The sequence below is a fragment of the Acinonyx jubatus genome, chromosome C1 (genome assembly GCF_027475565.1).
Source record: "Acinonyx jubatus isolate Ajub_Pintada_27869175 chromosome C1, VMU_Ajub_asm_v1.0, whole genome shotgun sequence".
Lineage (NCBI taxonomy): Eukaryota > Metazoa > Chordata > Mammalia > Carnivora > Felidae > Acinonyx > Acinonyx jubatus.
This window is the reverse complement of record NC_069381.1, coordinates 454,052-481,248: the sequence shown is the minus strand read 5'-3', so window position 1 is coordinate 481,248 and position 27,197 is coordinate 454,052. Positions and strand designations below refer to the sequence as shown.

Genomic DNA, 27,197 nt, shown 5'->3' with positions numbered 1-27,197 from the left:
CCACGTTGTGCTTCAGCCACCATGCAGGGAATGACTGCCCTGAAGCCACCATGCTGTGAGGAATCCCAAATGCAGCATGGTAGCCAGAACATCAAAGTCCTTACATGACCAAGGTCCTACACATCCTCACCAACTTCCATCTCCTGCTTCTGATTTGCTCGCTTTGATTCAGGGATCCCTGGGATTCTCATTTGCCCCACCCCCACCACATTGGTTTTTTTTTTTTTTTTTAGTTTTAAGTTAATCTCTACATCCAACGTGGGGCCCAGCCCAAACTCCTGACCATGAGATCAAGAGTCACATGTTCCACCAACTGAGCCAGGGCTCTGGGAGCGCTCGCGGCGCCCCGGAAGTCCCCTCCGGGCCTCCGACCCGGAAGCGCTCGGGCGCGGCCACCGCTTCCGCCGAGGGCGGTGCGGCGCGTGCGCGGCCGGGCGCGGGCGCCGGCCGGTGGGTGCCATGGTCTTCCTCGGCGCGCCGCTGTGGCTGCGGAGCCGCCTCACTGACCGCTACTGGCGGGTCCGGGAGGTGCTGCAGCACGCGCGGGTGAGTCGGCCGCGCACGCCCCGCGTCCGCCGCGTCTCCTCCCGGCCCGGGGCGCGCTGACCAGCCTCCTTTTCCGTTTCTTCACCCAGCACTTTCGGGGAAGGAAGAATCGGTGCTACCGGCTGGCGGTCAGAGCGGTGACCAGAGCGTTTGTGAAATGCACGAAAGCGCGAAGACTGAAGAAGCGGAACATGAGGACCGTAAGCGCGGGCCCGGGGAGGCTAGGCTTGGTCGGCCCCTCCCTCCCTCCCTCCCTCCCTCTCAACCCTTCCTCGTGGCGCCAGGAGAGCCCCGGTCGCTGCAGGGAGGAGGCTGGACTCTCCGCCGTCTGAGAGCCATTTCGCACCCAGCGAGACAGGCCTCTGGGTCCTGACCCTCTCCGCCCCCACCCCCATCCCGCCTTAGGGGATGACTTCTCCGCCCTCAGTACCACCGCCGGTCTCCTCGTTTCTGTTTCTCTCGCTTCAGATCTTTTTTAATGTTTATTTTTGAGACAGAGACAGAGTGTGAGCAGGGAAGGGACAGAGACAGGGGGAGACAACAGAATCCGAAGCAGGCTCCAGGCTCTGAGCTGTCAGCACAAAGCCCCACGCGGGGCTCGAACTCGGAACCGGGAGATCATGACCTGAGCCCAAGTCGGAAGCTTAACCGACTGAGCCCCACCCCCCAGGCGTTCCTGTTTCTCTCACTCGCTCCACGTCCGAAACCCGGCAAATTCTGGCCACCCCACGGACCGAATCTGGGATGTCCGGGAGCTCACCTTCTCCCCACCCACTCCCACTTGGGCCCGTGTCAAAGCCTCCTTGTCCGTCTCCCTCCTTCCACCAGCCACCATTGTAGTCTCTACTGCTCCCATCTCTCCTCTGCTTAAAACCCTGTGGTGGCTTCTCACCACACCCCTAATGAAAGTCGCCCCCAGGCCGACTTGGTTACTGAGACCTTGTCCCTGGCCACCCCGTGTGGCTCACCCGCCCCGGGGCACTCTTGGCTTCCCATGCGCATCTGGAGGCGGCCAAGCCTGCTTCCTCACAGGCTGTTTGCACTTATGGTTGGTTTCTTCTGCGCCCTGGGTCCCGCTTCACTGCCTGCGGTGGGTGTCCCTAAATCTCCTGCACTTAGCATCCAATATACCACAAATTTGACTTGATTGGTTATTGCTCCCAGCCCCCAAATGTAAGTATTAGGAGGGAGCTTTGTGTTCTTTTGAATTCTGTAACCTCCCGCCTAGATCACGAACACTTAGCAAATATTGCCTGAATGAATAGGGGAGAGGGGAGAATTCTGACCCTTTAAAATCGGAAATGCCCCATTAACTGTAGGTGAGGATCACAGCATGATAGACTATCCCTGCACATGATGGCCTGGTGTGCAGGAGTGGCCTCTGCATCCCCGCTCTGTTCTTTGTGTCTTTTATTTTCTCAGAGTGGTAAGGTGGTGCTTCCTGTGACCTTGTGGGTATCTGGCCAGGCCAGGTTGCTGCTCATGGGAGCAGGGGTTCTCCTCGTGGGGCGGGGGCCCGGTACCGCAGCAGCCTCACATAGGAACATGGTAGCAGTGTAGACTCGCAGGCCCCACCGCACCCACTGAATCAGAAACTCTGGAGGTGGGGCCTAGAAATCTGTTTTAACAACCTCTAATAATTCTGATGCACGTTCAAACTTTAGAACCACTGAAGTAAAAGAAGAAAATGGACTTGAGTACCATCTTAAGATTGAGTAAAGAATGCCTTAAGAATCTAGTCCCCCCTCTTTTTAAGATTAAAAAAATAATAACAAAAGCAAAGGTAAAAAGGATTTATTTTTAGAATAATCGGTACACCCAACGTGGGATTAAAACTCACAACCCCAAGGTTGAGAGTTGCATGCTCCACTGAAGGAGCCACCCAGTTGCCCCGCAATCCAAGCCCTTGTTTAACAGACCAGGTTTGTTGTTGATGCAGAAACTTCCCCATCACTCTGACTTGCCTTCCAGATCATTCTGAACCTAAGCAGCCTTGATTTCCCTGCAGTTTTCAGACCTTTTGCTGTGCCTGGAACCTACCCTGCTGCTCCCTGCCAGGGGGGTCCTCTGTGACGCTTCTCCCTCCCTCCAGCCCTGCCCCTCCCCCAAGACCGTTTTCCATCCCCCTCCGTGAAGCTTTCACCTCAGGCTTCTCATCCCCCCTGGTAGCACTGATCTCAGTGGCTGTTGTAGTCATCGGTGTGTATCTTTTGTACACTGAGCTGTGTCTGCCACAGAATCTTTTGCTCATTTTTGTCTTCTCGGGGCCTAAAAATGTGTATTGAATTAGCCCTTTATACTGTGGGACTTTCTTTTTATCACTTAGAATCTTGCATTTGAACAAGGAGCATCAGCCTTTGCTGGCTGACTGTACTACAGCCCAGTGTGCCTGAATAGAAAGCACTGCTTTTCTATTTTAATCTTTTTTAAGTTTACTTCTTTTGAGAGAGAGCACAAGCAGGGGAGGGGCAGAGAGAGAGAGAGAATACCAAACAGGCTCCTTGCTATCAGCGCAAAGACCGACGTGGGGTTTGAACTCATGTACTGTGAGTACTGTGAGATCATGACCTGAGCCCAAACCAAGAGTCCGATGCCTAACTGACTGAGCCCCTCAGGCACCGCAATTTTTCTATTTACTTTTGCAAAAAAAAGTTTACTTTGACTTTTAGTTGACTCAGAACCTTTGCTGGGAGTTGTGGAGGTAATGCACAACCAGTTCTTTTTTTTTTAATTTTTATCTTATTTTTATTAAAAAAATGTTTTAATGTTTATTTATTATTTTTGAGAAAGAGACAGAGTGCGAGCAGGGGAGGGGCAGAGAGAGAGGGAGACACAGAATCTGAAGCAGCCTCCAGGATCTGAGCTGTCAGCACAGAACCTGACACGGAGCTTGAACTCACGAACCATGAGATCATGACCTGCCAGGAAGTCAGGCACTTAACTGCCTGAGCCACCCACATGCCACTAGTTCTTTTTTTAATTAAAAAAAAAAAAGTCATTTGACAGAGAGCGCGCGAGTGGGGGAGGGGTAGAGAGAAGGAGACAGAATCTGAAGCAGGCTCCAGACTCTGAGCTGTCAGCACAGAGCCTGATGCAGGACTTGAACCCACAAACCTCAAAATCATGACTAGAGCCGAAGTCAGACACCAAACTGACTGAGCCACCCAGGCGCCCCTGGACAACTAGCTCTTAAGCATCTCGATGTTTTCTTATTTCAGCTCTGGATTAATCGAATTACAGCTGCCTCCCAGGAACATGGCCTGAAGTACCCAGCATTCATTGTCAATTTAATTAAGGTATGGTTGAGGATATGGTCTGTTGAGATCTACAGAAAGTGGCCCAACTGGTGTGGTCCAGTACAACGGGCAGCAGAGTGTCAGCCCCCTGCCGAGTTCTCAGGTTGGAGTTTTGGCAAGTTTAGGGACTCCTCACAATGGCGTCGTCTTTGCCTGGCTGGTAGCAGAACTGGAAGTAGGGCAGGTGGTACCAGGATATGAGCCCTCATGTTTACCCATCAAGAGAAGAAGCAGAAAGCTTGGCTTTACTTTAAAGTGTGACTTCAGAGTTTTACACTGAAAGATTTCCGATGAGGAAGCAGATGAATTTGAAACTCCTGGTGTGAAACAGTAGGGTGGTGGTCTTGGGCAGGAGAGATTAAACATGTGTCACAAAATCTTGGTAATTGTTGAATCTAGTGATTATGCTAATCCCTCTCCTTTTGTTTGCATTTAATTTTTTTTTTTAAAGGGGTTTGGGTGTTGTGCGTCTAGCGCGTAGCACGCCCTGCCTTTGGTACTTTGCAAGGATCCTCATGTGTGACATCCCCATTTTACTGACAAGGAGCTAAGGCTCAGGACGGACTATGCCCAAGGCACACAAGGCCCAGGTATCGGAGGAGCCACCCCTGCATAGTTGGGTTGATCCGCAGGATTATCCTTTCTTTTGCTCTTCAAGTTCGTCAGTTTTCAGAAGTCACCTGCAGTTTTACCCGATAGGTGGGAATTGAGAATGCCTGGTTTTGTTCCTGACTCCGTGCTCCCATCTCATGTACTTCTCTGTGTCTCATTTCATCGTAGAATGAGAATTGTGATATCCTCTTTGAAGCTGACTTAAAGGGCTACCCCAGGCCAGCAGTCATAGCTCTGTCTGGGTGATGGCCGTTGACCCTAAACAAGGTTTTTATTAGTTTGGTTTCTGTTTTTTAATTTTTGAAAGGGAGTGTGAGCGAAGGAAGGGGCAGAGAAAGAGGGGGACAGAGGATCTGAAGCTAGCCCCTCGCTGACAGCAGTAAGCCCAGTGCAGGGCTAGAACTCACGAACTATGGGATCATGACCTGAGCTGAAGTTGGACGCTCAGTCACCCAGGTGCCCGCCTAAACAAGGTTCTTAACTCCATGGCTGGCACCAGGACTGGGTGCCAGCATTCTTGTCCACGTACATCACCTCTTGCAGCGATGCCTTCCCCTGTCCTAGTCCACATTTATCCTCCAGCATCCTGCTTTGATAGGATTGGCCCTGTGCTCTCCACCTCCTCAAACAGACCATGTGTCCCAGGACAGAGGCCGCCCTGGAGCCATGCAGGATGTGCTTAGCAGCAGAGACCATAGGACTCTCAGCTGCATTCAGTCTTGCTGCTTTTCACTGAAACACATTTCCGATGCTGACACAGGATTTGATTTTCTTCCCAGTGCCAGGTGGAGCTCAACAGGAAAGTGCTCGCGGATCTAGCCATCTACGAACCAAAGACTTTTAAATCTTTGGCTGCTTTGGCCAAAAGGAGGCGACAGGAAGGATTTGCTGCTGCCCTGGGGGATGGGAAAGAGCCCGAAGGCGTATTTTCCAGAGTGGTGCAGGATTGCTGAGCGGGATTCCGACGTGCATGCTTTCTGCATGCTCTTTGCAGCGGAGTGTCTTAGGAAAAGGTTTTTCCCCGATGATCACAGCAGCTAAAATAGGAGCTAAAAACTACTTGTCAACAGTGTGTGATCAGCAATTATATTAATTTGCATTTTAGTAAAAGGCGTGTAAGGCCCCTTCTTCCCTCATTGAGACAGATAAATAAAGCTTGTGTGGTGTGGTGTTCAGTGTTCTGAGTTGTGTTCTCTGGTATAAGCATACGTGCTCTGGGTGCCCCGTGGGAGACTGCCAGGTTGAGGGGTTCAACTGAGCCTGTGCTTCCTCTTGGAGCCTGAGATCTCCTGTGGGTAGTCTGTTCAGAACTCAAGCCTCAAAACCCCACTCTGACCCTGTCCAGGCTTAACCTTGTCTTCTACCCTTCCAGCCCTCCCCTTGTCTTCAGTTTCCAGCAGGGACCATGGTGCTCAGCTCTTGGGCCACCTTGAGTGCCAGTTTCAATTTCCCTGCTTGCTTCCTCACTCTCCAGCCCAGTAAGAGCAGCAAGCTGGGTGGCTCTCCCTAAGCACAAAGTCAAGCCCAGAACAGGTTCCCAACATGCCAGCTACCTTGATGAGGAAGAACTCACCGCAGCTCTAACTCTGCATGTCCCTTATGTCCGTCCACTGCTGACTGCTGCCTCGCAGGTGTATCTGCCTCCCTGCTCAGGCCCAGGTCCCTCCGGTTACCCTCTTGGTGAGCAGAGGCCACCCTCAGCCTCTCTTGCGTGTATTTCACATTCCCCTCTTGGCCAGCTCTCGTCTCCACCTCTTGCTTCCTGCCACTGGGTCTACAGTCGGCCCATCAGGCCTAGGCAGCTCTCACCAAAGCCATCAGGAACCAAAATCCAACACATACAGTCAGCACTTGACCCCCAAGGACCATGGACTCCCTCCCCTCTTCCCACGCAGTCTCCCTTTGCCCTCTGCCTCACCCTCCCACACGCTCCAGCCCAGGGGAGTTCTTCAGGCCCACAGTAGCAGCGGCTGTCTGCATTTACCTGGCAATGTACACCTGCCTACCCAGACTGGGCACCCACCTTGCCCCCACTCCTAATGTTCCCATGATGAGCCCTCCATCCTTTGCTAGTAGTCCCCTGAAAGTCCTTCCGGGTTCCTGTGGACTCAGCACCCACCTCCAGACCCACAGAGAACCAATCAAGTCCTGACCGCCTACCACCTGGCGATCTCCTCAATCTGTCCACTTTACTTCATCTTAACTACAGGCCAGCATTTCTTCTGGCTTCAGTTACTGTACTGGCCTAACAGGCCCCTCCTCCTGGCTCTTGGTGTCTAATGAAGGCCACTGGACCATTTGGAGTGCAGGGCTGAGTTGTTCACGGTCTCTTGCACCCAGGGTGCTCAATGTGCACTAGTCAGTAAGTGGGTTTTGAATAGACAGCAGGGTGGAGGACACACAGGGCCCTTTGGTGTGTGGGGCTGAGCTGCGTGTGCAGTGAGCTGCTGCCTCAGAGCTGCCTGCCTTTGCTTTTGCATCTCAATAAAGGAGCATGGGTGTGTGGTAAACAGCCGTGGGCGGCCCCCAGCACCCACTCTCCCCCCAGCAACAGGATCCCGGTTTCCCCTCATGTAAGCCTGGGTGCATGGCCTGGCTCTGACTGGCTAGAGCCATCAGCTTTTCCTTCGTTTCTGGCCACTACTTAGGGGATGGAAAAATCACCCAGGCAGTGCCAAAGGGAAACAAGCTGTTTCCTGGAGTTTCCAGACAAGAAAAAATTCCTCCTTTCCTGAACAGTGTGAGGACATTCTGGAGCTGCCAACATGAGGTAGGGGTGAGATGAGAAAAAGGCTGGATCTTGGTTGGCACTGTTTGAGTTGCAAAATCAAGTTATCACCAGGCGTGAAAGCCAATGGTGGCCTCTGGGTTTGAGCAGTTTAAGGCGAGGGCAGTGTCTGCACCTGCCCCACCCCAGCTGCCCCTCACCCAGGCTTTCCCAGCATCCTCACGTGGGTTCTCGCACTACTCCTGGTAAAAGTTTCGGTACAAATCATTTGTTACTCCTCTGGTTACTCCTCTGGTACAGATACGATAGCAGTACTGCTGTCAGATGACGTTAAAAAAAAGAAAAAGAAAAAAAGATAAAAACCCTGAGAGAGCTAGGAGTAACTGATGAGGAAACGGAGGTTCAGGATCAAGAGGGGTTCACAAATGCACAAACCCCTTCGAAGGCCCCCCACCGGAAAATAAAGTCCAAGCTCCCTCCCACCCTCCGGGGGCCATCCACCCTGGCTCTCTTTCCCCCGATCCCGGGAAGAACTAAGGCCTTTTCCCATGCTCCGCAGAAACATCGAATTCAACGTTTACAGTTACTTTTCCCGTGGCCCCCGTTTGGAAGGCAAGAATTTCAGGAATCTGGTGGCAACATCTGCACCCCAAGGATAACGACCACGCCAGCTGTCACGTATCAACTCCGGCAAACCGCACCCCATGGCTGCGGGCGCGGGCTGGAGACAACTCACCAGCACGCGCACCAATCTCTTCATCCCGTCGACCGGCCACCGGAGGCCTCCGCGGGCCCTGCTCCCACGCCCCGGGCAGCCCGGCTCTCGGGACGCAATCCCGGCGGAAAGAAAGCCGCCACGCCCCCGCACGCGCCCTCACGCAAAGGTGCCGCGCCCCGCCGGTCCGGCGCGGGGTCGACCTACCGCGCGCAGAATCTCTCAGGGTAGGCCGGACCCCGCCCCCCCAAGAAGCCCTGGGGCTGCAGCGGGAGCCCCACGAGCTGCCAAGGCTTTGTGCCGAAGGTTCGGACTCGCCGGGCAGGGCACCGCCAGTACTACTTCCGGGTCGGGCCGCAGACCCTGGTCTCACCCGGGCGCCGCGGGGTCCCCTGGGTAACGAGCCCGCCCCCGCCCTCGCGGGGTTCCGGCGTCGACGTCTGTCGCGACGCTGACGGGTAGATTGCCCAGCCAATCGCGGCAAGGCAGCGCCGGGCCTCCCGCCGAACGAACCAATGGCACGCGGAGGGGGCGGGGCAGTCGTGGCTGTGGATCGTCGCGAGGAGCCGCCCTGCCGGGAAGGAGCCCGAAGGGGAGTCAGCGGCACAAAATGGCGGCGGCGGCGGCGGCGGCGGCGACGACGGTCGCGGCTGGGACTCCGGGGCCGGCTGCCACCGCGGCAGCGGTCTGCGCCCCGGGGTCGGGGAACGCAGCCCCCGGGTCGCAGGGGATGTTGATCGGGGACCGGCTGTACTCCGGGGTGCTCATCACCTTGGAGAACTGCCTCCTGCCTGACGACAAGCTCCGCTTCACGCCGTCCATGTCGAGTGGCCTCGACACCGACACAGAGACCGACCTCCGCGTGGTGGGCTGCGAGCTCATCCAGGCGGCCGGCATCCTGCTCCGCTTGCCGCAGGTGAGGGCGCGGCCTCGAGCCTCAGGCCGAGGTAACCGCCGCGCCGGCTCCGGGGGAGGCCGTCGGGCCCTTTGTTGGCGGCGGAGCCGGGCCTGGCGCCGACCCCCGACCCCTCCTCGTCCCCGCAGGGGCCCCGGGCTCCGCGCCGATCCCGGCCCCGCGTCTCAGCGCTGCCGTCCGTCAGGGGCGATGAGGGAGGCGAGGCAGCGGGGCGCGAAGAGCCTGTGCGGACTGGGGACACGGCTTAGTGCCTGCTCCTGTGTCCGTCGCCCGAAACCAGGGGACTGCGCTGCGAAAGCCTTGGGTCGTGGCTTTAGAAGTGAGGGGAACTCTTCTCTATTCCAGGTGGCTATGGCTACAGGGCAGGTGTTGTTCCAGCGATTTTTTTATACCAAGTCCTTTGTGAAGCATTCCATGGAGGTAAGCGCGCTCCCCGGTGTCTTTCCCGCGGAAATCCACCGAGGGAAAACCTGGGCTGCTGTTGGCGGGTTGCTCAGAGGAGCGAGAACCTGCCTTCTGGCCGGGGTGCTGTACGTGAGGGGTTGGGGAGCCCCCGGGACTCGAGTGGCCTCTTGGAAGCGGCCCTTGCGGGGGTGCCCCCGCTCGCTGCTCTGCCGCGCTGTTGAGGCAGCGGAGGGTCTCGGTGGAAGGAACCCACCTGTGTGTGCGATGCTCACCTTCCAGCACGTGTCGATGGCTTGTGTTCACCTGGCTTCCAAGATAGAAGAGGCTCCGAGACGGATACGGGACGTCATCAATGTGTTTCATCGTCTTCGGCACCTGAGAGAGAAAAAGTAAGCGTTGGTCTGCTCGTGTTCACCGTTAGGCTGCGCGAAGGTGTCTGGGTGTGGGGTGCTAAGCTGCGCCCGGGACAGGGCCTGCGGCCCAGGAAGTCCGCACCGGGTGCTGTTCCTGAGCGAAGGAGCCGCGGCAAGAAGGGCAGGGCGCTGTGGCTACGGTTGCGGGACCCTGGCCTCCGGTGTGCCCACGCCAGTCTCTCAAACGCTCTGGAGCCGTGTTCTCCGTCTCCGCACTGCTGCCCTCATGGGCCGGATGGTGCTTTGTCGCGAGGACCGTCCTGTGGGTGGCAGGGTGTTTAGCAGCATCCCCGACCTCTCTCTCAGTCGTGACGGCCAAACCGGGTCTCCTGACCTGGCCCCGGGATAGCAGAATTGCCCCCCGGTTGAGCACCACCGCCCGGACGACCCAGACTGTGCTCCTCAGGCTGACGCAAGTCCTTTGGAAAGCGCAGCCGCTGGCTGTTTAAACGGTCTACGTCTGTGGTTGTCGGTTTTCCATTTCGTCTACAACGCACGACACTTGGGTCCTGAGCCGGGTGACGTGCTTGTGTGATGAGGTCTCGAAATCTTCCGCTCAGTGCTCGTTGTGCGTCTTGGGCTGGTCGTGTAAGGAAAAGAGTACGTTTAGCGCCGGGGTTTGTGGAAGATCCTCTGCTTGTGTTAAGGAGACTAAGCGAGCTTCCTAGGCCACGTGTATGGTGTGGCGTGTGTAGTAGACTTTCACCGGTTGGCGGTCATCGGGGTTCGAGGGACTGTTGTCTTTGACCCTTACGTGGACATGTGCTTTGTCTGTGTAGGAAGCCTGTGCCTCTGCTGTTGGACCAAGATTACGTTAACTTAAAGAATCAGATTATAAAGGCAGAAAGACGAGTTCTCAAAGAGCTGGGTTTCTGTGTCCACGTGAAGCACCCTCACAAGGTGGGTATGTGGCCCTGCTGCCACGTGAGCCCACCTGAGCCACTGCTCCGTTCTCACCAAGGTCGAAAACTCTGAAGAGGACTAAATGTATCCCTGATGTGGTTTTCCAGTTTCTATCTAAAACGTCAGAACGGTTACTTGTTAGTCTTCTCATACCGTTAATTTTAGTGGTCCGTGTTTGAGAGTTCTGGAAATGGCGTTAAGTTTGAGTTTTCACAGAGAGCGATGAACTTCTAAAAATGGAATCTGTCAGTTTATGTTTTTCTTTCCCGACAACTAATTTTCTGAAGTTGCTTTAGTGATAGCCTTATTTCCTCTTTTGGGGGCATTGGAAGGATTCTGAACCCTCTGTTTGGAAATGAGCTAAAGCAACGCTGTGGCGCATGTCCGCCAAGGAGCGTGGCTGCCATACGGCACCAGGGGAACTTTTATGTGACACGCACACAAGTTTCTTAAAAAAAAAAAAAAAAGACTGCAATTTGCATCTTTGCTTTTATTCCCTTTTTTTTTGGTGCATGTCTTCGTATCTTCTCTCTCTTGCTTGTTTGACTTTCTGGCATTCATTCAAATTCTTGATAAGTTACCGTAGTTTTTAGAACTTTTTTTTCACACCGTGTCTTGTGTAAGTTGGTGACTAGGGTGCAGAGATGTTTAGGACAAGCTGATCTCACTGGTGGAAACTATGTCGAAGATGAGAATGAGAATCAGCCTTGTGATGGCCATGAAAAATGAGGCCGCCTCTGCTGTGGGAGCAGCCTGGTCCTCACGTGCTTTTGTGCTGCCTGGGTTCGACAGCAGGTAGCGGGGCCTGTCAGCAAAAACTCCCCTCCAGCCAAACTGTGCACCGGGCATTTGACCAGGAGCCACCCCTGGGATCTAGCATGAGGCTCATGTTTGCTGCATGGACGCTCTCAAGATCTGGATTCTGGCTTCTCAGCGTTCTTGGTAATAACTGCCTGACCTGTATCTTCCAGATAATCGTTATGTACCTTCAGGTGTTAGAGTGTGAGCGTAACCAGCACCTGGTCCAGACCTCATGGTGAGTTTACTTTCCTTGTTTTATGAGACCAGCAAGGGCAGTGCAGGAATATGTTGATTTGAGGCACTTGGGCAGTGGGTAGTCGGTCCCATGACTTGATTGTGGGCTGGAGTTGTCTGAGTGCCCAGTGTTCCTGCTGTGTAAATTCCAGTCAGCCTCCCCAATATATCAGGCACTGGTGTAACGGTAAGGTGGCCCATACCCTCCCCCGACCCTCCGGGACAGCACTTACTGGGCTTCCCTTTGGGGGCGGTTGACTTGGCACACCACGATCTTTCCCACATCGGTGCCAACGTCGATGTAGTGGTCCTGTATCTCCTGTGAAATTGCTTCCAACTGCCTCTCGTTAGAGAGGATCTTACGGGGAGAGAGAGGGTTAGGATAAAGTTTTTCGGGGGACCGGTTTTAACGATGCATATGTGCTAGAAATGAAGCCCAGGGTAACAGTCAGTGCTGGGTGCTTTGTGAATTTTTTCCACCGAGTTAAGTCTGTAAGGGTCATATTTTTGCTGCCTGAATTGTCTGGTGCTATGGCATCTCTAATAGAGAACCCATTTTGACTTTTCTTTTCTGTACTCTTTCAATCAAAGGGTAGCCTCTGAGGGTAAGTGACTAAGACTTCTCCTCTACTGTCCAAGCGCTTTGGTGCAGGGACAGCGGCCGTCCTCAGCCAGTCCAGTGCAGGCTCTCCGCCGAAGGCCGGCTCTAGACGGTGGTATGCTCTCGATAGTATAGTGCTGGCCGACTGCTGCTGTGGTTCTCTGCCGGTTGTGCTTCTTGTAATCCTCTGTCGTGCTTTGGTAATTGTATCGATTAGAGTTAACTGTCTTGACTTGAATTTTGTCCCTTTAAAACTGCTGTTCTTGTGCAATAAAGATGCAGTACCTTTCTCTTACAAATTGTTTCTACGGAAAGCCGTAAGAATTGGCTGATGGGAATTCAGACTTCAGAGTGGGATTATGTCATTATTCCTGGAAGTCCTAAAGTTGCTCTTTTCAGCAGCTGAGTATTGACACGTTTTAGTAAAAGGTGTGCATCTTTACATTATTTCATGGACACTTTTTATATTGTAACTTAGATGTACAATAAGTTAAAATACACGTTTCAGGGACTTCATTTGTTTTGTTTTTAGGATTTAAAAGTTAGTAGATTAATGTTCTCACTGTTTGAGTACTGAACATTTATTAGAACCAAAAAAGTTACTGATGGTTATGTTGATGAAGTGTTTGAACTGTTCAGTTGAATTGCTCTGAGACCTACGGCCTTGGTGCCATCACATGGGTTTTTCCTCCATTACCTCTTGGTGCCTGGAGCAAGGGCTTCCAGAGCCAGGGGCCACTAGCTGGCGTTTGTTGACTGTATCACTGAGAAATCGGGAGCGGGTCTGTGTGTCCCCTTCGCCAGGGTTTAGGGCAGAGATATTGGGGGGTGGGGGGGTGGGGGGTATCAGTCAAATCCGGCAGCCTGACTTGGCTCCCCTGTGGGTGTGGCCTGATCTTAAGGCTCGCCGTAGTGGGATACGTTAGGAGCAGTAAATGTATGATCTAGTTGACTGTCTTCTCTTGGAATTCATCTGTTGTTTTTGCAGTATTGATGAAATTAATATGAGATCTGATTTTGGTCTATTTTAGAGAAACAGATCTAAAAGAAAATGTTGAAATGTAGCCAATTTTAAAACCCTTAAGCTTATTAAAAATGCAAATGTTTTGTATTTTTATTTCTTCTAAAGTACAGTGTTTTTTAAATGTATTGATTATGATGAAACTTGTAGTGTTTTGTTGCTTTTGTCTGATTTTATGAATGTTCATTTTAAGACTCCTTATTGAAATGGGACAATTTGGAAACGGTTCTTTGATAAGCCTGAGAAGAGGACTTCCCTTTGGGCATTGAGTCTTCCTCTGCATGATGTTCCCATGCACCCAAGGGTGTTTTCCCTTTCCAAGTGGACTCCGTCACGGAACGAGAAGGGCCAGACCCTGAGCGCCTCTTCAAGGAAAAGGGACACGAGAGGACGGCTTGTCTCCGAAGAGCCCTCGCAGGCTGCCTGCTCAGCCCATTCATTTGAGTTTGCATGTTTCTCTGCACTATGGATTTTGAGCATTTAGATTCCTTTCATCAAGTACATTTCAACCACTACAGTAGACCTTTTTTCTCTGAGGCATTGTGCTTTGCACGAGAGCAGCCAGAAGTTGAGGGAAAAGGAAAGTTAAAGTCGGTTCTCTTTCATAGCAACACGGGTTGTCTGACATTCAGCCAGCTTTTTAGATTTTTTTCCAGTAATTTCCCTGTTTTCCTATCCTGTACTCAACAAAACCCAGCTAGGATGTCTCTCCAGGAATCCTGAGCCTCACAGGACTGTGTGTAGCTCTAAGCCTAGGAGTAGACTGCGTAGAGTAGTGATCTTGTGTAGACGGCGCACACGGGTATCCTGGGGGTGCCCGGGGCGTTGCAGTTCCTCCTGCCTTTGGTTTTCAGGAATTACATGAACGACAGCCTTCGCACAGACGTCTTCGTGAGGTTCCAGCCTGAGAGCATCGCCTGCGCCTGCATTTATCTTGCTGCCCGGACACTGGAGGTCAGTGTTGTGCCACCACAGGGGATCCCCGTGTGATTCTTTCTCCAGTCTCCAGTAAACTTCTATGTAGCGTCCTTCAGATTATGCTCATCAGTGCCAATAGAAAGCATGTCTCGGTGACCGGCAGGCTTGTATTTTCTTGCCCTAAGAATCTGATTGGCCACGAAGAAAAGTATTGACAGTGATGCTATTTGTGTTTACAGATCCCTTTGCCCAATCGTCCCCATTGGTTTCTTTTGTTTGGAGCAACTGAAGAAGAAATTCAAGAAATCTGCTTAAAAATCCTGCAGCTTTATACCCGGAAAAAGGTTCTATATTTTTCCATGTAACATACGCATTTGTGTTTGACTAGAGGTATCTGGTTCTGAGTAAATGGAGTTTGACTCTCATAGGTTGATCTGACACACCTTGAAAGCGAAGTGGAGAAGAGAAGGCACGCCATCGAAGAGGCCAAGGCACAGGCCAAGGGCTTGCTGCCTGCTGGCACCCAGGTCCTGGACAGCACTTCAGGGTTCTCACCTGCCCCCAAGCTGGGTGAGTGTTGGGGTGTGTGGCCCTCCTTTCCTCCAGATTTCTTAGAACTGTGTCTGCTGCTGGCCTGAGCAGTCTGTAGGCACCAGGGTCCCCAGCAGATGTTTGGTGATCTTTGAAATGAGAGGGGTGCTCCTAAAGGAGTTTTCGTTGCTTGTATGTCTTCTTTTTAAGATTTAATTTGTTTTATTAAACGTAATTTTTTAATGTTTACTTTTTATTTTTAGTATTTTTTTAAATGTTTATTATTTTTTGAGAGTGAGAGAGAGTGTGAGCGGGGAAGGGGCAGAGAGAGAGGGAGACATAACATCCAAAGCAGGCTCCAGACTCCGAGCTGTCAGCACAGAGCCTGACGTGGGGCTCAAACTCATGACCTGAGCCGAAGCTGGACGCTCAACCGACTGAGCCACTCAGGCACCCCTAATTGATTTTTAAATGTTTATTGATACATTTTGAGAGTTTGTGTGTGTGAGCTGGGGAGAGGCAGAGAGAGAGAATCCCAAGCAGACTGGGCTGTCAGTGCAGAGTCCGATGTGGGGCTCAAACTCACAAACTGTGAGATCATAATCTGAGCCAAAATCAAGAGTGAGATGCTTAACCAGCTGAGGCATCCGGGTGCCCCTAAGATTTTATTTTGAAGTAATCTCTACACCCGACGTGGAATTTGAAATTGAAACCCCAAGATCAAGAGCTGCACGTTCCACCAACTAAGCCAGCCAGGCGCCTTCCTTCCTTACGTTTTTATTAGCAAGAGACGTGGGCAGGCTTTCCAAAATGCATTTGTTTATCCAGCCCACCTAGTTAGCTACTCTCTTGATGAAAACAGCATAAATCTGGAGCAGCAGATTCTGTTGTCGGGGCCTAGAGTTAAGCATGCTGCACATCCCTAGTCCCTGAGGAAAGTCAAGTGAGACAGGTGGCCTTTCTGTATCTTTCAGGTGCGTGTTTAGGTTCTGAGTCCCAGGCCGGGAACGGGGAGTCTCCACAAGTCCCACAGAAGTGGTGTTGTCTTGCTCTGCTAGTGTGCTTCTTGTTAGAACGGTTTTCTGATAAGAAACTTTGTTTTTAAGTTTATTTTTTGAGAGAGGGGCACAGAGACACACAAGCGTGGGGGAGGGGCAGTGAGACAGGGGGACGGAGGACCTGAAGCAGGCTCCAGGCTCCGATCTGTCAGTACAGAGGCTGACGTGGGGCTCGAACCCATGACGTGTGAGATCATGACCTGAGCCAGTCGGACTCTTAACTGACTGAGGCACCCAGGTGCCCCTTAAATTTTTTTTTATGTTTATTTTTGAGAGAGAGAAAGAGTGTGAGTGGGGGAGGGGCAGAGAGAGAGGGAGACACAGAATCCGAAGCAGGATCCAGGCTCCAAGCTGACGTCACAGAGTCCGACGCTGGGCTGGAACTCCTGAAGCACGAGATCATAACCTGAGCCGAAGTCTGACGCTTAACCGATCGAGCTCCCCAGGTGCCCCTCTCTGATAAGAAACTTCTTGATTCTTTCTAGCAGAATCCCCCAAAGAAGGTAAAGGAAACAAGCCTTCCCCCCTGTCTGTGAAGAACGCCAAGAGGAAGATGGAGGGCATGAAGAAAGCCAAGGCTGACAGCCCGGTGAACGGGTGAGTACCCAGCAGGCTGTTGGGGTCGGCCGGAAGGACTTCAGGTCTGTAACTGCTCTCCCTGTGTCCTCAGCTTGCCAAAGGGGCGAGGGAGCCGAAGCCGGAGCGGGAGTCGTGAGCAGAGCTACTCGAGGTCCCCGTCACGATCTGCTTCTCCTAAGAGGAGGTATGTGCTGCGCAGGGCCCATCCAGGACCTGCACCTGGCAAGGGTGGTGTTTTCCCCAGGGTGGCTAGAGGGGGTGTGGCTGCCCCTCGGGAAAGTCACTCCTGACCCTGAGGTGGTTGGGGCAAGTGGTCATCTGCTTGGTGGTGTCCTTCCTAACAGGAAAAGTGACAGTGGCTCCACGTCTGGCGGGTCCAAGTCGCAGAGCCGCTCACGGAGCAGGAGTGACTCCCCACCGAGACAGGCGCACAGAGGTGCTCCCTACAAAGGCTCCAAGGTAAGGAGCTATCGGAAGTCTAAGGACTGCAAGTACCCCGCCCAGAAGCCACACAAGTCCCGGAGCCGGAGCTCCTCTCGCTCTCGAAGCCGCTCACGGGAGCGACCAGATAATTCTGGGAAATACAAGAAGAAAAGTCATTACTATAGAGATCAGCGAAGGGAGCGTTCTCGGTCTTATGAGCGAACAGGCCATCGCTACGAGCGGGATCACCCTGGGCACAGCAGGCATCGGAGGTGAGGCGTGGGGCTCCCGGAGCGCTGCCCTTTGACCCTTGGTGTGCACACCCCGGTGTGACTGGCCCTGTGGTGAGACTCTTTTTGGAAGTGGCTGTTGACTTTGGACCTTGTGATGAGTTTGGAGATGGAATCCAGAGGCCGGCGAGGTGCCCTTTAGGCCGGCCTGGGCACGGCACACAGCTGTGCCGGCACAGGGCCCACCTCAGCAGCAGCCCCGTGGCCGCTGGATGTGGACGTCCTGGTGGTGTGGCTTGGTGCTAACGACAGGCTGTGTCTTTACTCCCGTACCGATACTGAATTACGTTAAACCAAGAAAATGACTATTAGAATCTTTGCCTATATTAGGTTGTACTTATGTACATATTTTGCAGCGTTTCACAATGAGAAAATGGCCTTAATAGCCCCTTATTCTCTATCCACCTTGTAAATAAACGTGTTTAATACAAGTTAAAGCTATATATGAAAACTCAGAACTTGAATTCCGTCAGCTTAAAACTTGTGTAGAGAATTCGGATTTTTAAAATGTGAAGGTATTTAGATCTGTGTTGAAAGTCGTATATTTTTATCTGTGCGATGCTGAGTGCAGGCCACCAGCTCCTAAATAGAGAAGTTTCCTATATATGCATTTTACGTGGTTAAATAAACAATTCTCTCTACTCAGGACATTTGGACGCTGAAGAACGTGTAGTTTGTCATTCTGCTTGCTTGTCCCCGTGCACAGCCTGCGGCACCGTCCTCGTGGTGTGTCTGTGCTGCCGGCTCTGATCTCATTCCGGTGTTGCATTTCGTGTTGAGCTCCTGTGCAGCTGGTCTTCCCTGGAAGGCTGGTCATGAACCTGAGCCATCTCTGCTCTGACAAAGGCTGCTTCCTTGGGGGCCAAAAAGGGAAGGTTGGAAAAGAACAAAATGCTTCTGGAGTCCTCTTGCTCTGGAGGGTCAGCTTGTGTGCGTCAGGCTGGTGGCAACCAGGCAGGCACTTGGAGCATCAGACCTGGGGGGTGTCCCGCAGAACAGGGGTTTGGTGAGCAGGGAAGGTCTTGGGGTTGTTTCCCAGTCTTGCCTGACCGGAAGGATGGGGAGGGCTGTTGGGGGCTTGTCCTAGTCCCAGCATCTTCCCAAACCAGGACCTCCGGGTGGGTGTGAGGCAACTGGACATGGCCATCCTAGTGTCACTGGCCCTGGAGAAAGGTGCCCGCAAGTCAGGCAAGTCCAGGAGCTGTGGAGGTGGCAGGGTCAGCACCTAGGGTCCTGGAGGCTCGCCCTGATGACCAAATCGTGAATGCCTGAGGAGGCTGTGCAGCTGGAGTGAGGCACACTGCGGGTGCGTGGGGGTATGTCAATAGACCTTCCTACTTGGGAACCCGCGTGACACCTCTGGCCGCCGCTGTCACGGAACTGGGCCTGTTTCTGCCATCCGCTGGCCTCTCCTCCACTCAGTGCTTCGCCAGGTTGGGGCAGGGGGATGACCCGGCCTGGCCGCTTCCTGCAGAGACCCGCTGGGAGCTCCTTCTGCAGGGGCAAACTTCGGAGCAGATCCAGGGACTCCGAGGGCCACCCCCCCTCCCCGTGCCCCTCTCCTACCTGGCCCCCTGAAGGTTCACTATGGGGATCCTGTCCATCCTTGCCAACCTCAGTGAGAACAACGGAACCCCGGCAGCCCCCTACCCCGAGGCGCGGCGGAACCCAATCCACGGAGGCTGCTTTCGGTTTTCGGCAAGAACTAAAGTTTCTAACTTTTCTTCCCACGGCACAGGAGGGGAGTCGGCTTTCAAAAAGGAAAAAATACGTATCCCCCTAAGCAAAAGGCGTCGTGCTCTCCCGCGTTAAGAGGCACGGCCGCCTTCACTGATCCAGTTTCGTGGGCAGAGGAGGCTGCTGGGACCGCAGCCCCGCCGGAGTCCTGGCGGACCGGGCGCCCCGGCTCTGCCCCAGCACCCGGCACGGCGCCCGCCCTCTCCCCCTGCGAGACCACTCCCCAGGCCACGGAGGAGGGGCCGGGGCCCTTCGCTTACAACCCCAGTGGGTCACTTCCGTCGTCCAGAGAACTCTTTCCGCCGCCGGGCCAACGCCACTTCCGCCCGCCCTCGATGCCGGGCCGCCGGCTCATCCGGAAGTAAAGCGGAAGTAAATCCGGAACTAAAGCGGTCGGGCCAGGCCGGCGCACAGGGCATCCCTTGGGATTGTGGGAAATGTGGTTTTTCGCCAACGTGAGAAGGGCGGAGCCTGCGGGCTGTGGGCGGGGCAGGCCGCTCCTCTGGCCGGAAACCTCTGCCTTCTGGGCCCGGCCGGACCTGGGCCGACGCGGAGCGGGACGCCGTGACGCCGCCAGGGGGCGCTGGGAGTGGGTACGGCCCGGCGGCTGCATGCGGGGCTGGGGGCCGGTTTAGGGACGGACCGGAAGTGCCCAAACTCGGCGGCAGAGTGGTTAGTTTCAGTCCACCCGGGTTAGGTGTGGGGAGGCTCGGCGCGAGCCCTCGGCTGCGGGGGGGTCGCGGTCGGGTGAGGCTGGGGCCGGACGGGGACCGCCGCCTCGGGGCCTGGGACGCGCGGCTTCCGTGCCTCCGAGCGTCGACTCCGCCCCCTTGGTGGGTCCCTGGGGTGAAGCGGAGGCTCGGGGAGAGTCGGTGACTGCCCAGAGTCGTGCAGCTGCGGAGCGGGGTTTGTGCCCCAGGCTGGCTGTTTGAGGGAGTGAGCCCTGTTTGAAGTGGCATCCTCATCGTGGGAGAGGGTGATGAGGGTGCCGGGAGTCCTGGTCTGACCGGGGCCGCTGCCGGCGCCTCCCGGCCACTCCCGCGTGACCTCCACGCTCACCTACCTATATTCCAGCCACCCTGAGCACCTGGGGCCGCCACCACCCACAGACCATGTTCCTGGTGCGCCTGACTTCTCAGCTGCTTAGGGCTGTTCCTCGGGCAGGTAAGCGGCCCCGTGGGGGGCAGGGCAGATGGGCAGGATACACACCTGGATTAGGAATGTGAGGCTAGGTAGTCCCAACTGCCCCACCTGCAGAGCCTCACCAGCTTGAGGCCGGGGCCTGGCCACACAGACTCCCTTGTGAACATCCAAGTAACAAAAAAGGGGAAGTCTGGGCCTGAGCACAGCCAGCAGGAGTTCCACTGGGCATACTAGGCCATCCTAGTCTGTGATGACAGTTCTGCTGCCCAATCGGTGAGGCGGGATTGGCCGTGCTCAGGTCTAGTGTGGCTGCTTGAGTGGTAACTGTGCCATCTTGTTTCCTGCAGGTTGCGGTCGGCCCTGGCCCGTCTCAGGGGTGCTAGGCAGGTGTGCCTGTCGGCCCTGCTACAGCACACAGCCAACAGGCCCAAGCGGAGTTGCCTCCATCCCTGGCAGGGGGCTCCAGCTGGAGCTTGAGGAGATGCTGGTCCCCAGAAAGATGTCCGTCAGTCCCCTGGAGAGCTGGCTGACCGCCCACTACCTCCTACCCAGACTAGCTGCTGGAGGCCCAGCGACCGTGGCTCCAGCCCGACTCTATGAGTGTCCGCCTAGCCAAGTGGGGGAACGGGCTGAGCAGGGGGATGTGGGGGCCTGGGACGCACCCCGGATGCAGTGCAAAAATGTGCTGAAGATCCGCCGGCGGAAGATGAATCACCACAAGTACCGCAAACTGGTCAAAAGGACCCGGTTCCTGCGGCGGAAGGTCCGGGAAGGGCGCCTGAAACGGAAGCAGGTGAGTGTGGGCCTCTCAGCCTAGGGCCCGGCAAGGAGGCTGAGAATGCGTGACTGTGCCACAAACCAGTCAGTGGTCCCTCCCCTGTGCCTTTGCAGATCAAGTTCGAGAGAGACCTGAGGCGCATCTGGCTGAAGGCAGGCTTGAAGGAAGCCCCTGCAGGCTGGCAGACCCCCAAGATCTACCTGAAGAGCAAATGACTCGAGTGCTCCTCCCCCCACCCGTTACCGCTGATGACCCATTGTAATAAACGTTCAGAGAACGCGGCTGTCCCCGACTGCCCTGGACCCTCTTCTGCCTAGTGCGACCTGTCTTAGGTTCGATGCTGGTGCCAGCCTCTGGTTTTGCGGGAGGCACAAGGGCCCCAGGGTGCAGACTGGTGGCTCCTTCCCGGCGAGGGCCCTTCCTGGTGCCAAGCCTGCAGGAATGACAGCCTCCCCTGCCTAGGAACGATTGCTGCCAGAACAGCCGTGAGCAGAGGCCCAGCCCCGCCCTTAAGGCTGTTTCAGTGGGGGAGGCCGACTCTTACTGGACACACCGACGGCAAGAGTACCAACGGACAATGCTGGGGGGCGGGGAGTGTCCAGACGGAGTGGGGTGTGGTTGGGTTGCAAGGCGGGGCAGGGAGGGCCTCACTGGGAAGACTGGGGGAGGGGCCCAGGCCGCGTCCCCAGAGATGGAGCTTGGTCCCCTGCAGGTCCCACAGGCCTGGGCCTCAAGTGGCTCTCCGAGCTGTCCTGCTCAGCTAGGGCTGGGGACCCCTCGTCTCCTTTGGGCTCCGTGGCTCTGCACCTCACGGGACCCTGAGTGGGGGCTGATGAAGAAAGGATGGTTGGAGGCGGGTGCTCTGGCAGGCCGAGGGTTGGGGCTCACTGAGGACAGGGTGCTGTTAGCGTGAGCCGGTGGCCCCCAGTGGTTGCAGGGTCCTCCTGGGTGCGGAGGGTCATATGATCTCCGACAGCGGGTGGGGGGGACCCGGAGCAGCCTGTGGGCCCCTGCGTCCAGGCTTGGCGAGGGCTGGGCTGCAGGCAGGGGGGCCCGGCCGGAGTGCCACGGATGCGGGTGAGGCTGGTTCTCAGCATCTGCCCCGCTCCCTGGTGGCTGGTGTCCTCCCCCCATCCCCACCACCCTGTGGAGGGCGACGCCACTTCTCACCGGGGCTGTAGGGACTCCTCGCCTTGTTCCAGAAACGTGTCTGGGGCCGGGCTTGAGTTCTCAGCAAATTGCGCACCTCTCGGGGAGGGCTTGAGCGTGGGTTACCCGGCAGTTTCTCTGGGATGGAACAGACCGCATTGTGTTTCTCACCCCACGTTGTCTCAGCGAGCCAGGTGGGCCCCTGCCCTGTGCGTGCCGGCCAGCCAGCCAGGTAACAGCTGGGCCTGTCCAGGTCTCTGTCCGTCAGGGGAGACGGCTCGCGGAGCTGCTGTGTATCGTGGGTGATGAGAAGGGTGAAGCTGGCCGTGATCTGGAGGGGACCTTACACAATTGAGGGTACAGGCCTGCTTCCGCATTCGGGCTCCTGGCAGCCCCCAGGGGTCGGGGCTGAGACCAGGGCAGCCAGAGCACCCTCCCGGCCCAGTCACCTGAGGGCCCAGGGGGGCCCTGAAAGGCTCCCAGCTAGGATCACAGGCATCCTTCCTGGGTCTCGGTTTCCCCATGTTGGGGGTGTGGGGGGCAGTCAGAGGTGCCAGGACGCAGCGGTGGAGCCTTCTGGGGTGGAGGGGACCATGCCCTGTTAGTGCCAAGTCTGGGCTCCAATCCGCCCAGTCTCCCAGCAGGGCCTCTGCTTGCCAGTGGTGCCCTTGGCCCGTGCCCATGGCTGCCAAGCAGCTGCTGTGCTCACGGATCTTGGGTCACCCAGTCGCGGTAGCTGCCCTGCGGTTTACCCCGCTCCTCCCCGGCCGGTGAGAGCGGCACCGGGATACTAAGTTGATCTGCCATCTGGAGACAAAGCCCCTGTCAGGAGCTTGGCTGGGCAGTGGTTCCAGGACGTGTGACTGGCTGGCCCGTGCAGGAAGCCACAGACCCAGGCTCCTGGAGGCCGGCAGCTGGCAGAGCACCACAGGGCCCCGGCACCCGGGGCACCTGCTCCTACCTCTTCCACCTGCGGCGGGTGCCAGCTGGGGGGCTCCCCTGGAGGTAGGGCACCTGGCCACACCTGGTTGTCCCATGCGTGGGGTACTGACAGCAGGGGGCAGGGGCCGGGAAAGCTGTTAAGTGAGCGCATGGGGCAGCCCCTGCTGGAGAGTAAAACATCAGTGGGACTGTGGTTGAGACCTCCGCTCCAGGTGTCACTCATGCCTTTGGGTTCCCTCGTGAGCCCCGCCCCCAGCCGCTGCTCCCTTCTCTCCCTGCCACTGCCTGGGCTGCACATGTGCACAACCCCTCCTGCCCGTGGCTCAGACCTCTTTGGGCCCCGACCGCGGCCTCAGGAGGCAATTTTGGTGATTTTATTTTTATCTTTGCAGTTCCTCCCAGACTATAAGAGACTCTGCCCCTTCCCTCTTCCCCGTGGGGCCTCCACCCTGCCCCAGCCTGCGGGATGTGCAACTCCTCCCTGCTGGCCCCGGGCACCTCCACCCTGCAGAAGGGCAGAGGCAGATGGGCGTGGCAGAATACCCCCCCTGTCCCTCACTCCAGCCTCTCCCAGCACTGCCTAGGGCTTGGGTTCTGGCCAGAGGCCAGGGCCAGAGCTACTGGCGGTGTTCTTAGGCCCTCGCCGGGGCCCTGCCTCTTGGGCCCAATGTGGAGGCATCTCTGAACTCATCCCTTGTGCCTTGTCACTCTGCTGCTCCATGTCTGGGGCACGGCCGGTGTCTTCTTGCCTGGGTGTTCCTGCCTACACGGTGGGCCAAGGAAGGAGCCTGAGGTAGGCTCAGGCCCTGGGGGAGGATGCTGAGGCTGGATGCTGGGTCCCGGGAGCGCTGGTTGTGGCCCGTTCACAGCAGATGCACAGGAGACAGCGTGCGTACGTGCAGGGGCCCTGAGCTGGGAATGGCTGTACTCCCCGCTGCCCACGAGGAGTATGCAGACTGGTGAGGGTGACAGGCTGAGAGCGAGGCCTGTTCCCTGGCCTGGCTATGGTCAGCTGAGCTTGCTAGGAAGGTCTCTGGAACCCAGGTGGACAGGGGTGGGAGGGAACATTCCTCTGGGGGGCCGAGTTTTGGGAAAAGCTCGTAAAGGGTTCTGGAGCTATGGCCCCTGGGATGGGGCCAAGGAGTCCAGACCTGGGTGTGGAGTTGGCCTCAGGTGGGGGCCAGAGGGTGACAACTCCCACCACCCGGCTTGGCACCCAGAGGCCAGCCCGTGCCCCCATCAAATTCTGTCCACTGCTGGCCTCAGCCTCACAGGGCCATTTGAATGAGGAAACTGCCCCAGGGCATTGGGTCATGCAAGGGCTAAATGCTAGAGCCGGGCCTAGAGTCCAGGGAGGCTGGGACTTGGCCACTTCCGGGGGTGGAGTCCGAGCAGCATCCTGAGGCTTGGGTTTCTCGGAGGGTGAGGGGGGCCTCTATGCCTGCGTGTGTTGAGGACCACTCCCGGATGTGCAGGGGAAGGAAGCCCTGAACACGACTCCCAGATGAGCCACGGGCAGGGGAGTGGCTCTGGGAGCGTGGGGGGCAGCCACAGGGCTGTCAGGGCTCCCTGAGGCCGAGGCTGAGGGGAGGGGAGGGGAGGCCTCAGGCCGGGTGCAACCTCTAGAACGTGGCCAAGACCAGGGTCGAGCGGGGTCACCAGGTGGCATTCATAATGCCTGCATCTTGTGGAGGGTGCGTCGGCCCGGCAGATTCGGGAACACGGGTCAGCTACAGCTGGACACGGGTGAGTGCCCTGGGACCCGGCACTCCGCGCCCCACATCCTTGCCCCCCAGGCTGGCCTCACCCTGCCGCAGATGACGTGCGGTGCAGGACAAGCAGAGCCCAGCAGCCCAAGGTCTGCTGCGGGTGGAAGGGGGTCCCCGAGGCCAGCAAGACCGTCTCATGGACGGGGGCCTCCTGTCCACCACCTGTGCCAGCTGAGGGGGGTCAGGCAACCACTGGGTCCTCTGCGCCCAGACCAGGGGGGGCCGGGTCGGACGGGCTCTGGGCCCCTCCCCTCCTCCAAGAGGAGCCCATTCACGTTGACCGGTCTTGTTGGTTTTATTATTTTGTATTTACAGTTGAATTTTATTCTTTAGCTTTTCAGCTGAAAGGGGTCTATTCAAAGCCCCCTCCCCAGTCAAGCTTACAGACAAAACTGACGGTTGTCTGTACTTGGCCCTAACTGGGTTTCTCCAGGTCGCGATGCTCTGCGTTCTCAGAAAACAGACCCCAACTACAAAACATTTTTGTTTTAATTTTATTTGAGAGAGAGCGCTGGTGAGAGGGGCAGAGGCGGGGGGGCGGGGGAGAGAATCTTAAGCAGGCTCCACGCTTGGCATGGAGCCCAGTGTGGGGTTCAATCCCCACGACCCTGGGATCATGACCTGAGTCGAAATCAAGAGTCAGATGATCAACCAACTGAGCCACCCAGGCGCCCCTGCAAAACATATTTTTCTCCTGCTGGGCCACAGCCCACATCTTGGACACTGCCCAGGACAGAGCCCCTGGAAGACATAGCACAGGACATAGACCCTGGAGAAGGACACCGCCCAGGACACAGCCCCTGGAGAAAACTGCCATCTCTTACTGTCCTCTGGACCGGAGTCGGCCCCCTCCACACACACCCCAAGGGCGCAGCCAGGCAACTTTCTCACACCCTTAAAACCCCTTAAAAGACCCAGCCCTACAGAAGCTCGGAGCCAACATTTCGCTTGACGTCCGGCCCCTCTCCTCCCTTGAAGAATTAACTCTGTCCCGCTGGCTGCTCCGCCCTGTGTCACGGCCACCCCAACACCCACAACCCAGTAAGATTGTAGCTGCGGGTGAAGCTGTTGTACCAAGCTGAGGACAAAGCGGCGCCCACTGCCTCACCCGCCCTGAGGCCATCACGGAAGGGCACCCACGGCCCTGCATTCCTGCGCCTCCCGGTGCGGCTGCGACCCAGCCTCCCAGCACTCCCGCGGCCCCTCGACTCGGCAAGATCACGTGTCCTTTCTCGTGCCGCTATTTCTTGTCCGGTTTTGTTTTTGCGTGTTTTTCTATTTACCTAAAGTCTCAGTTTGGCCCAAAGCCCTCAAGGAATTGTTCACATGGAGCCACCCCCTGGCGCCTCTGTCTGGGACCCCTTCGGGGACGCCACGTTCCCCTCTTTCCAGGTTTCCTCCCTTCTCCTGGACCACGTCCTTCTGAGGGTGCGTGGGAGATAGATCATACAGTAGGGATCATGTTTTTTAAAAAATTAGTAGGGGGCGCCTGGGTGACTTAGTCGGTTGAGTGTCTGACTTTGGCTCAAGTCACGATCTCACGGTTCGTGGGTTTGGGCCCCACGAATGGCTTTGTGCTGACAGTGTGGAGTCTGCTTTGAATTCTTTCTCCTTCGCTCTCTGCCCCTCCCCCGATTGTGCTCCCTCCCTCCTTCTCTCTCTCTCTAACAAAACATTAAGAAAGGTAAAAATACATAAAAACGAGTGGTAAGAATTGGCACGCGAGTGGATTCCCTGCACCACAGGTGTTGTGCTGGTTCTTGACGGGAGTGACTTCCTTTCACAGCAGACCCGTGATGCGCCTGTTTTCCGAGGACCCAAGTACAGGGGTCAACTTGCCTACAGGTGGTGAAGAAGCATCCATGACCCAGCTGCCAGTCTGCCTGACTCTAAAATTTAATTTTAAAATATTTTTACGGAGGTTATGCTCGTATGTGCCTGAGTAGTTCAATAGTTCAACGATGCTTTTGGAAACTACCACACCATCTGCCCGGAGACCACTGTAGCCCCTTAGATGATTCTTTTGGTATTTTTTGTCATAACTTCAAATTGGTGGCTTTTAGATTTTTTTTTTTTTTTAATTTTGAGAGAGAGAGAGTGAAGGAGGGGCAGAGAGAGCGGGGACAGAGAATCCCAAGCAGGCTCCCCGTTATCAGCGCAGAGCCCGATGCAGGGCTCAAACTCACAAACCCGCGAGGTCATGACCTGAGCTGAAATCAGGAGTCGGACGCTTAGCCGACTGAGCCACCCAGGCCCCCCCAAATAATTTTCATTATAAGTATGTCCGGGGGGTGCCTGGGTGGCTCAGTTGGTTTAAGTGGCCAACTTCGGCTCAGGTCATGATCTCAAGGTCTGTGAGTTCGAGCCCTGAGTTGGGCTCTGTGCTGACAGCTTGGAGCCTGGAACCTGCTTCGGATTCTGTGTGTGTCTCTCTCTTTGCCCCTCCCCTGCTCTCTCTCTCTCTCTTTCTCAAAATAAATAAAACTTGTTATTTATTTAAGGTCATGTAAACGTACTTATGTATGTTTATATCCTATGAAAATAAGTGCTCTCTATCATTAAACATGTCTTGTAAACGCCAGTGCTCTGAATTATTTGCACTTCATTATGCCACGTATCTCTCACATCCCGTGGTATATTATCTTTGACGATGTCACAACAGTGTCCCCTTCCCTGCACACATGCTGCT

At 55.7% G+C, this 27,197-nt stretch overlaps 3 protein-coding genes across 11 annotated transcripts; all 3 read left to right on the top strand.

The window, feature by feature from the left end:
- The first annotated feature begins 385 nt into the window (after positions 1 to 385).
- MRPL20 (mitochondrial ribosomal protein L20) lies at positions 386 to 5,629 on the top strand. Its single transcript, XM_027060733.2, has 4 exons — positions 386 to 546; positions 636 to 746; positions 3,765 to 3,842; positions 5,234 to 5,629. Exons 1-4 carry the CDS (start codon positions 460 to 462, stop codon positions 5,405 to 5,407), a joined length of 450 nt encoding a protein of 149 aa, XP_026916534.1. The 5' UTR covers positions 386 to 459; the 3' UTR covers positions 5,408 to 5,629.
- A 2,828-nt stretch (positions 5,630 to 8,457) lies between these two features.
- Positions 8,458 to 17,638, top strand: CCNL2 (cyclin L2). Of its 7 annotated transcripts, none has more exons than XM_027060735.2 (11): positions 8,461 to 8,813; positions 9,159 to 9,233; positions 9,498 to 9,607; positions 10,411 to 10,531; positions 11,506 to 11,570; positions 14,046 to 14,145; positions 14,349 to 14,453; positions 14,538 to 14,679; positions 16,187 to 16,295; positions 16,369 to 16,461; positions 16,622 to 17,638. In XM_027060735.2, the coding sequence occupies exons 1-11, from the start codon at positions 8,508 to 8,510 to the stop codon at positions 16,974 to 16,976; spliced, it is 1,581 nt and encodes a 526-aa protein (XP_026916536.2). In that variant the 5' UTR covers positions 8,461 to 8,507; the 3' UTR covers positions 16,977 to 17,638. The 7 variants fall into 7 exon arrangements, 6 of the variants coding, with proteins under 6 accessions (XP_053061313.1, XP_026916536.2, XP_026916535.2 ...); XM_027060734.2 differs by having other exon boundaries at positions 16,184 to 16,295; XM_053205326.1 differs by lacking the exons at positions 8,461 to 8,813; positions 9,159 to 9,233; positions 9,498 to 9,607; positions 10,411 to 10,531 and adding an exon at positions 12,161 to 13,635 and having other exon boundaries at positions 10,618 to 11,570; positions 16,184 to 16,295.
- Positions 17,639 to 19,215: 1,577 nt separating this feature from the next.
- On the top strand, positions 19,216 to 20,928 carry AURKAIP1 (aurora kinase A interacting protein 1). 3 transcript variants are annotated; one of them, XM_027060738.2, is made up of 4 exons: positions 19,216 to 19,320; positions 19,802 to 19,891; positions 20,218 to 20,663; positions 20,762 to 20,928. In XM_027060738.2, exons 2-4 carry the CDS (start codon positions 19,840 to 19,842, stop codon positions 20,861 to 20,863), a joined length of 600 nt encoding a protein of 199 aa, XP_026916539.1. In that variant the 5' UTR covers positions 19,216 to 19,320; positions 19,802 to 19,839; the 3' UTR covers positions 20,864 to 20,928. The 3 variants fall into 3 exon arrangements, with proteins under 3 accessions (XP_026916539.1, XP_026916537.1, XP_026916538.1); XM_027060736.2 differs by having other exon boundaries at positions 19,247 to 19,399; XM_027060737.1 differs by lacking the exon at positions 19,216 to 19,320 and adding an exon at positions 19,406 to 19,560.
- The last annotated feature ends 6,269 nt before the right edge of the window (positions 20,929 to 27,197 follow it).